Source organism: Helianthus annuus, chromosome 2 (assembly GCF_002127325.2).
Source record: "Helianthus annuus cultivar XRQ/B chromosome 2, HanXRQr2.0-SUNRISE, whole genome shotgun sequence".
Classification (NCBI taxonomy): Eukaryota; Viridiplantae; Streptophyta; class Magnoliopsida; order Asterales; family Asteraceae; genus Helianthus; species Helianthus annuus.
In genome coordinates, this window is record NC_035434.2 from 164,146,094 (window position 1) to 164,156,890 (window position 10,797).

Here is a 10,797-nt window from a genome sequence, read left to right on the forward strand (position 1 = left end):
AGCCCACAAAACCCAACTATATGGGGCTGAATTTTGCTGAATTGGGGCTGCCATATTTCTTTATTTTTTTTATTTTTTAAAACATTATAATGAGTAATTTTGTTAATTAAGTTGTGTAATAATATGCAACAATGTTTGTAAGTGACAAGTATATGTCACATATTAGATGATTAACCGTTGTATAAATAAGCATATTATTAGGGGTTTTTAGGTATCAACAATATAAGGACAAGCATGGACATGCATCGTGAATAAGTATAAGTATGAATTACAAATAAGGATTCGATGTACAATGAATTCGAACGTATGAACATGTATGAATATGTAGATGGTGAATTTAAAGAAATACGAATTTTATTTATGATCCAAGTCTCGGATTTTACAACGAAAAGACGACTACAATAATACAAGATTTCCAAAAATAACATTACAAGGCGAGCTTTCTAATTATGGAAAGTATGAAAAAGCAGGGCGTTACAGTCTCCCCTCCTTTAGGAAATTTCGTCCCGAAATTTATTCAAGAGGAAGACCTTGGAGAAAAAGCATTTTGGCTAAAAGAATCGAGACTTGGGAGTTTTGAAACGTTTAGAAAAGTACGAAATTTTGAAGAACGATAGGATAGGAATTTGTTTGACTAAAATGGGTTGAGGCGTTTAAGCATAGGTAAAACGGGTATGCGTGCGCATAGGCAAAGGAGTTTAAATAAGTTTGAATGTGAACGGGGTTCATATGAAAGAAAGGATAATGGAGAATAATAGGAGTATGGGGTAAACAATTGACACTAAATGAATGCAAGTATATGAATGATATAAGTATTAGATAGACGAAAGTAGCGTGTCAAAGATGAAGTCTCGGCATGGATAATCGGATATGATGCGTTTGTGAGTTGTTTAAAGCTTGTATTAGGTCCAAAAGGTCTGTAAAACACTGAATTTCTCATGTGTAACGCCCCGAAAATTTTTGTTATTATATGTTTTGATATAAAAATTTATGTAGGAAGTCTTAAGGTCAAATGGTAACCATAGACTTTTAATATTAGTATGTTATTACCATGATTAGTAAAACTAACTAAGTAAAATAAAACAAAGTTTACTATGAGGAAAGAAAGAAAGAAAGAAATCTAGATAAAGGATGGGTAATTGTTGATAAGTAGCCAAACTTAAGGGGGCAAATGTGAAAGTTAGTGAATTAGAATGTTATAACAAATTTAGTCAGATAGTGGGGGGTGTATGTGTGTGTCGAGATCAAGGGCAGGAAGAACAATACCCACCTCTTCACTATCAACTAGAAATTCAGCCAAATTGAAGGTGAATAAGAGTTTAAATCTTGTGCATGTGATGAGATTCATAACCATCTAAGAATTTCCTACATAAGGTATGTTGAATTTTATGATTTAATGATCATGTATGTAATGGGTTTCTAGTAAAACTCGAAATTCATTTGAGATTAGTAGGAACATGAGTTAGAGAATTCATATAGAGCTTGATTTATGTTTGAATTCGACCTAATTGATAGTTAAAAGTAAAAACCCACTTAGAATTTGATGGTGGTGAATTGTAACATGAAGTTGTGATGTGGATTAGCATGAAAGATGTTACATGATGATAATCTTGATAAAATGTCACTATTGAAATCAAATTAGAATGAAGGTTGTAGGAGATTTTGATTAGAATTGATGTTCTTGATGTTATTGGTATGAACTAGCTATGTATTGCATATAATACTAGTACATTATGCTTAACTAGAAGTACGCACACCAAGTGTTTGTTAAAATGCTTGAGTAAGGTAAACCAATGATTCTACAAGTTAAATGGTTAAAGTTTAGAATTTTGGTGCTTAAATGTAAATAAGTTGATAACGGAATGAAAAGAATGACATAAGCCTAAAGTGTGCGACTCTTGAATTGTAGGGATCAAAGAAGAAAGTTCAAGTCGCTCCGGATCGCAAACGAACAACGACAAAGGTAAGTTCTTTGCTTACAAATTATTATTAGTATGTAACAATGCGATGCGACAATATTGTTTTGGTCGAATTCGTATAATTGTAAAGAGCTTAGTGTAAGTCAAATGCATGAAGTGATATGGGTCGAATGAGCTAGAAAGGATAATGTGCTAAGTTGAGGAGTTTACGTTAGAATGATGGTTTTAAAAGGGGTATGTTGTAGTTCGACTAATAACTCGAGGTCTTATGAATTAACTAATTACAATGTCTAATTGGTTGGTTGTATGTAGGTAAAGCTACTTGATGGATGGCGTATTTGGATTCGAACACACTTGTGATGCACGCTTCCGCGAAGTTGCTAGTTGTGGTCTAAACTTTTGTTAAATGTTTCTTTTGTTTAAAACGGGTCTTATGTAAGTAACTTAATCCGGTAGTTCTTAGATCTTGAACTTGTAGTTAAAATCGTATGGGTTGTAAACTCTTTTGTAACTATTTCGTTAGTCATGTTGAAGTAAATGCAGAATTTTAGTTATGAACTATTCGACCCGTTTGGCTTTTGTCACATGAAACCCGTTAGTGTCTTTTAAAGTTTTAGACCTTACAAGTTGGTATCAGAGCCAAGGTTTGAGGGATTCGAGTAGGTGATGGTGCTCGAACTCAAACCGAAAGCTCTTGTGAAAGTGTGTTCGTTCCTAAGCGCCACGCAAGTAAGTAATTTAAGGATTTTATGTTTGTAGATAGAAATGGGAATGGGTTATGGTTTAGTTACTAGTATAACATGGTTGGGGATGTTAAGGTGCACTATGAAAGGTTTCGGGACTGCCCAGGACCGTTTCGGGTTGAAAAAGGGGCTGAAAATGAAAGATTTTAGCAAAACAGCGTTTGCACAACAGGAAGGCCGTCGGCGACGGGCTCCTATACCGTCGGCGACGGTACCCCTTCACCCGACGGCCTAACTTCCTGCCTACGGACAATTGGCAGCGACGCAACATTCCAAGTACCGTCGGCGACGGGCACAGGTGCCGTCGGCGACGGCCCCTCCTTGTCTGATTTTCCTGAATTGTTTGTTTGTTATGAAAGGACCTTTAATTCAGTTTTAAGTCTTCGTTTAACCTAAAGAACACCTCAAATTGTTTATGAAGCTAAGAATTTAAGATAATTAACATGTTTTGATGACGAATGTGTAAAAGAACGGAAGTCATGTATATAAAAGAATGAAGTAACTAATGTCTTAGAATGTTGTAAGGAAGGATTTAAGAAGTTTATGACTTATGAGAATGAGTTATTAAGAATGAATAGTATATAGAACGATGAGGAGAACGAATGTGATAATACTTGACACGAATGTTTATTTGTAGATGGCAAGTGGAGGAAATACGCATACTACCGAACGTATAACTCGAGATGAGTTAAACAAGATGATTTCCGATGAAGTAACGAAGGCGATTGATGCAAATGTTTCAAGGCTAGCACAAGAGGTAGAGGGCCAAGTACTTAGTACGGTAGAAAACATGATCACGGGCAAGGTGGATGAATTGAAGGAAATGATAGCTGGAATTCAAGGCAAGAAAGAGGCAAGACGGTGCACCTACAAGGATTTTATGGCATGTAAGCCTACGACCTTTGACGGGGAAATCGACCCCATAGAATGCCAAAGATGGATAGCTAACATGGAAGGGGTATTCATTCGGAGTCATTGTGACAAGGAAGACCAAGTCATGTTTGCCACGGGGCAACTCATGCGAAGGGCTAAAGATTGGTGGGACTCGTATAGTAAGGAGATTGGAGAAAATCGAGTTCAAACCTTGACTTGGCAAGAATTCAAACAGCCTTTTATCAAGTACCATTGTCCACAATCAGCTGTGGATCGGATTCAAGAAGATTTTCTCCGACTACGACAAAGGGATGAATCAGTTAATGAAATCACGAACACTTTCCTCGATCAGCTGAAGTTTTGTGAAGAAATAGTTGGGACAGAAAGGAAGAAGATTATTCGTTATCATGGCATGCTCAAAGCTGAAATTCGGGAGTTCATAACTCCTTCAAAATGTGAAACTTTGGACGAGATCATTGATTTAGCAAGGGATAGAGAAATAGAGATAAAGAGGCAAGATGAACGTGGGGAGAAAAGGCAAGTCGAGAAGGGGTCAACTCAAGGCTCATCCAAGAAACCCAAAACGCAAGATCAAGGAAAGAAGGAAGCTTCCAAAGGCGGGTTCCCACGATGCAAAACATGTGGAAAACCCCATTCCGGTGAATGCTTATTGGGAAGGAAGGGGTGTTACAATTGCGGGCAAGAAGGGCATCCGTACTATAACTGTCCGAATCCCAAGAGGGTGTGCTACAATTGTAATGAATCGGGCCATGTGAAAGCTGATTGCCCAAAGCTCAAACAAGGGCCGAAGAAAGAAGGAAAGAAAGAAGAAACCGCGAAAGCGAAAGGAAGAATGTTCCAAATCTCCACGGAAGAAGCAAGAGCTCACCCGAATGTGGTCTCAGGTATCTATATGATAAACTCTATACCCACTTATATATTATTTGATACCGGAGCTAGTAGGTCATTCATTTCTAGTGAGCTTGTACGTTCCCCTTTATTCACGATAGAAAGAATGTGTACACCACTCGAGGTAGAAATTGCCGATTGTAAGAGTTATCTACTGCATGAAATATGTAGGGGTTGTGTTATCACTTTAGAGGATGAAGATTTTGATATTGATTTGATTCCCATGGTTTTGGGAGAATTTAAAGTAGTGGTAGGTATGGATTGGTTATCCCGTTATCACGCGGAAATTTTATGCGAAAACAAAATTATTCATGTGACATCCCCTAAAGGGAAACGGGTAACCATTCATGGGGAAAGGGAAGTAGGGGCAAAATTTTGCACTATCCTAGAAGCAATTAAGTATGTGAGGAATGGAAGTAAAGCATTTTTAGCTTACGTAGTCGATACCAAATTAGGAGCTTTGAAAATTGAAGATACTAAGATAGTGAATGAATACCCGGATGTATTTCCGGACGAATTGCCGGGACTCCCACCCGAGCGGGAAGTCGAGTTTCGTATCGAATTAGAACCAAATGCCAAACCAGTAGCCAAAGCCCCTTACCGGTTGGCACCCGCGGAAGTACGGGAATTAATGGTCCAACTACAAGAACTTCTTGACAAGGGTTTCATACGCCCTAGCGTATCCCCGTGGGGAGCGCCTGTTTTGTTTGTTAAAAAGAAAGATGGGTCGATGAGAATGTGCATCGACTACCGTGAACTCAACAAACTCACGGTAAAGAACCGATACCCACTTCCGAGAATAGATGATCTCTTTGATCAACTACAAGGGGCAAGTTGGTTCTCAAAAATCGACTTGCGATCGGGCTACCATCAAGTACGAGTAAGGGAAGAGGATGTACCTAAGACTGCGTTCAGAACTCGCTACGGACATTACGAATTCTTGGTAATGTCATTCGGGTTAACTAACGCTCCGGCCGCTTTTATGGATCTAATGAATAGGGTATGCCGAAATATGTTAGACCGGTTTGTCATAGTATTTATTGATGACATTTTAGTATACTCTCGTAGCGAGTCTGAACATGCAAGTCATTTACGTCAGGTACTCGAAACGCTTCGAAAGGAAAGATTATATGCTAAGTTTTCTAAGTGTGCGTTTTGGCTTAGAGAAGTACAGTTTCTAGGACACGTAATCAACGAAAAGGGAATTTTAGTGGATCCCTCTAAGGTGGAAGCCGTGATGAAATGGGTACCCCCGAAAAATGTTAGTGAGGTAAGAAGTTTCCTAGGTCTAGCCGGCTATTATCGGAGATTTATTCAAGACTTCTCCAAAATAGCCCTCCCTTTAACTAAACTAACAAAGAAAGAAGAAAGGTTCGAATGGAATGATGATCAGCAGAAAGCTTTTCGAATGTTAAAGGAGAAATTGTCAAGTTCTCCTATTTTAACGCTGCCAGAAGGAACGGAAGACTTAGTGGTTTATGCAGACGCATCTCATCAAGGGTTGGGTTGTGTCTTGATGCAACGGGGCAAAGTTATTGCCTATGCTTCAAGACAACTAAAGCAACATGAAATCAACTATCCAACCCACGATCTCGAACTGGCGGCGGTGGTGTTTGCCTTAAAAATCTGGAGGCATTATTTGTATGGAACGAAATGCACCATTTATTCGGACCACAAAAGCCTTAAATACTTTTTCGAGCAGAAAGATCTCAATATGAGGCAACGAAGGTGGCTAGAGTTGATCAAGGATTACGACTGCGACATTCTTTACCATCCGGGAAAAGCTAATGTTGTGGCGGATGCGTTAAGCCGAAAGGAGTACCCACCACCCATTCGAGTGAAATCGATGAGAATGATAGTTACACCAACCCTTCTTGAAACGATACGAAAGGAGCAAGACGAATCCTTGAATAAAGGCGATCCGAAAGGTGAAAGAACGAAAGGGTTTGAAAGTGAACTTGAAGCAAACACGAGCGGATTAAGAACAAGGTTTGGGCGAGTTTGGATACCGCGATACTGTGAAGCAAAGACCTTATTATTGGAAGAAGCACACAAGTCCCGTTACTCAGTTCATCCGGGAGCCACTAAAATGTACCGAGATTTGAAAGAAAATTTTTGGTGGCCGGGAATGAAACGCGACATTGTCAAGTATGTATCTAAATGCTTGACATGTTCTCAAGTTAAGGCGGAACATCAAAAACCTTACGGGAAATTACAACCCTTAGAAATTCCGGTGTGGAAATGGGAGAATGTGACAATGGATCTTGTGACCAAACTTCCAAGAACCAAGAAAGGGCATGATGCAATATGGGTCGTCGTTGACCGCCTTACCAAAAGCGCCCATTTTCTACCCATTCGAGAGACCTATTCCTCGGAGAGGTTAGCGGAAGTTTATGTGAATGAGATCGTTTCCCGCCATGGTGTGCCGGTGTCTATCGTCTCGGATCGGGATACGCGATTCACCTCCCGCTATTGGCGGAAATTTCATGAAGGAATGGGTACTCAATTGCATCTAAGTACCGCATACCACCCGCAAACGGATGGCCAATCCGAACGAACAATTCAAACTCTCATGGACATGTTGAGAGCATGCGTGATGGATTTCGGGGGAAATTGGGATGAACATTTGCCGCTAGTAGAATTTTCATATAATAATAGCTACCAAAGTAGCATACAAATGGCGCCGTATGAAATGCTGTATGGAAGAAGGTGTAGAACCCCGGTTTGTTGGGGAGAAGTAGGGCAAAGGGAACTTGCACCGAATGATGTGGTGGCGATAACCAATGAAAAGATCGACGTCGTACGGGCTCGGTTAAAAGCGGCGCAAGACCGACAAAAGTCCTATGCGGATAGAAGAAGTCGCCCTATCGAATTCCAAGTGGGGGACCAAGTATTCTTGAAGGTGTCTCCGTGGAAAGGTATAATTCGATTTCGTAAGCGAGGAAAGTTGGGTCCACGATATATCGGACCGTTCGAGATTCTAGCTCGAGTTGGAAAGGTGGCCTACCGGTTAAATCTACCTAGTTCCTTGGAAGGGATTCATAATACCTTTCACGTGTCACAATTACGAAAATGCTTAGCGGATGAAATGGCTCACGTACCCCTTGAAGATATTGAAATAGACGAAAAGATGAATTACATAGAAAGACCGGTAGCTATAAGGGATTCCAAGGTAAAGACTCTTCGCAACAAAGAAATTAAGCAAGTATTGGTTCAATGGCAACACAGAAAGGGGTCAGATCTCACTTGGGAATCAGAGGATGAAATGAGAAGGTTCTACCCGTTCTTATTCGGTATGTAATCAGGTTTCGAGGACGAAACCTTTCTTAAGGGGGATAGACTTGTAACGCCCCGAAAATTTTTGTTATTATATGTTTTGATATAAAAATTTATGTAGGAAGTCTTAAGGTCAAATGGTAACCATAGACTTTTAATATTAGTATGTTATTACCATGATTAGTAAAACTAACTAAGTAAAATAAAACAAAGTTTACTATGAGGAAAGAAAGAAAGAAAGAAATCTAGATAAAGGATGGGTAATTGTTGATAAGTAGCCAAACTTAAGGGGGGCAAATGTGAAAGTTAGTGAATTAGAATGTTATAACAAATTTAGTCAGATAGTGGGGGGTGTATGTGTGTGTCGAGATCAAGGGCAGGAAGAACAATACCCACCTCTTCACTATCAACTAGAAATTCAGCCAAATTGAAGGTGAATAAGAGTTTAAATCTTGTGCATGTGATGAGATTCATAACCATCTAAGAATTTCCTACATAAGGTATGTTGAATTTTATGATTTAATGATCATGTATGTAATGGGTTTCTAGTAAAACTCGAAATTCATTTGAGATTAGTAGGAACATGAGTTAGAGAATTCATATAGAGCTTGATTTATGTTTGAATTCGACCTAATTGATAGTTAAAAGTAAAAACCCACTTAGAATTTGATGGTGGTGAATTGTAACATGAAGTTGTGATGTGGATTAGCATGAAAGATGTTACATGATGATAATCTTGATAAAATGTCACTATTGAAATCAAATTAGAATGAAGGTTGTAGGAGATTTTGATTAGAATTGATGTTCTTGATGTTATTGGTATGAACTAGCTATGTATTGCATATAATACTAGTACATTATGCTTAACTAGAAGTACGCACACCAAGTGTTTGTTAAAATGCTTGAGTAAGGTAAACCAATGATTCTACAAGTTAAATGGTTAAAGTTTAGAATTTTGGTGCTTAAATGTAAATAAGTTGATAACGGAATGAAAAGAATGACATAAGCCTAAAGTGTGCGACTCTTGAATTGTAGGGATCAAAGAAGAAAGTTCAAGTCGCTCCGGATCGCAAACGAACAACGACAAAGGTAAGTTCTTTGCTTACAAATTATTATTAGTATGTAACAATGCGATGCGACAATATTGTTTTGGTCGAATTCGTATAATTGTAAAGAGCTTAGTGTAAGTCAAATGCATGAAGTGATATGGGTCGAATGAGCTAGAAAGGATAATGTGCTAAGTTGAGGAGTTTACGTTAGAATGATGGTTTTAAAAGGGGTATGTTGTAGTTCGACTAATAACTCGAGGTCTTATGAATTAACTAATTACAATGTCTAATTGGTTGGTTGTATGTAGGTAAAGCTACTTGATGGATGGCGTATTTGGATTCGAACACACTTGTGATGCACGCTTCCGCGAAGTTGCTAGTTGTGGTCTAAACTTTTGTTAAATGTTTCTTTTGTTTAAAACGGGTCTTATGTAAGTAACTTAATCCGGTAGTTCTTAGATCTTGAACTTGTAGTTAAAATCGTATGGGTTGTAAACTCTTTTGTAACTATTTCGTTAGTCATGTTGAAGTAAATGCAGAATTTTAGTTATGAACTATTCGACCCGTTTGGCTTTTGTCACATGAAACCCGTTAGTGTCTTTTAAAGTTTTAGACCTTACATCATGGCACGTTTTACGAAAGTTTGGTAACATGGTGAAAACCCTTATATATAGGAAGTACCAGCGGCGTATCCACCATGTTTTGACCATGTTACGTCCGTTTCGTCTTCGGTGTCATGTTACGTTCCGTGTATTACCATACGCAGTAGCACACTCTATGATTCTCATACGCCTATCACTATAATCCCGTGTGCACCCGTGATTATTTTGATCGTCGCATGATCCGCATAGCTTGTACTAGTTGTGTATGAATCGGGGTATACATAAAATTTTTTTTGAATGTGTACATACAAGATTGTAGTATATAAGCAAGTCCATGTTTAAGTATGTGTGGGACCCACGCAAGCGAATCCCTCGGGTTGCGCTCGCGTATAGGTACGAATGTATGAATCATGAGTAAGGATGAAAGTATGAGCATAAGTTTAAGTATGAATACCCATGTATGTATGAGCATAAACATAAAACGTGTAAGTAGTATGTGTACAAGTAGAAGCGTAAAACGTATAAGTAGTATGCGTATAAGTACAAGCATAAGACGTATGAACATAGGTGTAGGTATGAAAAATAAATATTGCGTAAATAGTGTTTGTTGGGACACCATGGATCTAAGTGTATAAAACATTCAAAAGGTCGAGTATGTAAATACGAATGATATCAATGATGTTATCGCGAGGTATCGACCAAAATGTGTACGATGATATGCATGTATAGTTGTTTAAATGAAACATTGAGTTTATCGAATCAAAATTAGGTTGACCTTGGTTGAAAGGGTAGAATATAGTTGTGTATGTAAGAGGATATAAAGTACTAATTGGTTAAGCATAATGTATTTTTGTAATGATTGAAATGCTACTTTTGTTAAAAAAAAAATTTCATGTAAGTCAAAGATTGTCGGTTCCCATGAAGACTTCTTGCCCGCGTGTTTTGTAAATTGGTGTAGGAAAAAGGTTTTCGTTAAAAAGTAAGTTCGTTTCATCAAATAAGAAATTATGAATTTAGGAGGTCCTTGTAAAAACTAGGATCTTTAGAAGGGAAATTTAGCAAAAGGACTTAGAAATAAAAATAAAATAACAATTGATTTGTTGGTGTTGGAAAGGGTATTTGGTAAAACAATCATATAACTTCTATAAGATCTTATAAGTATTCGGGAAAGGTTGGTTGGATTTTGATTAAAAGTAGAAGGTGGGCGTGTTTTAGTGATTAAGTCGAATATGAAGTTCATGGGCAAGAGTTTCATTGAACCGATTAAATTGATAGGTAGCATTTCGTAAGGTTTTGAAGTTCGAGCAATAAAACGTTTTAAGACATGATTATGAATTTCGCGTATATGAGTTGAGTGAAAATAGATTGTAGAATAAAAAGTACGTTTGATAAGACAATGTATTTCAAAATCTGTATGAGTGGGTAT

General features: G+C 38.1%; 1 protein-coding gene across 1 annotated transcript; it reads left to right on the plus strand.

Moving 5' to 3' along the window:
• The first annotated feature begins 1,244 nt into the window (after positions 1 to 1,244).
• LOC110934267 lies at positions 1,245 to 9,326 on the plus strand. The gene is made up of 5 exons (XM_022177440.2): positions 1,245 to 1,374; positions 1,910 to 1,963; positions 3,300 to 4,440; positions 8,756 to 8,809; positions 9,078 to 9,326. The coding sequence occupies exons 3-5, from the start codon at positions 3,300 to 3,302 to the stop codon at positions 9,089 to 9,091; spliced, it is 1,209 nt and encodes a 402-aa protein (XP_022033132.1). The 5' UTR covers positions 1,245 to 1,374; positions 1,910 to 1,963; the 3' UTR covers positions 9,092 to 9,326.
• Positions 9,327 to 10,797: the final 1,471 nt, after the last annotated feature.

What these genes read in the sequence shown, in the direction of transcription:
- LOC110934267 (XM_022177440.2), top strand. Translation starts at nt 3,300, where the DNA reads ATGGCAAGTGGAGGAAATACGCATACTACCGAACGTATAACTCGAGAT. An exon ending in TCACCCGAATGTGGTCTCAG is followed by an intron (nt 4,441 to 8,755) that starts GTATCTATATGA and finishes CTTGAATTGTAG; the next exon opens with GGATCAAAGAAGAAAGTTCA.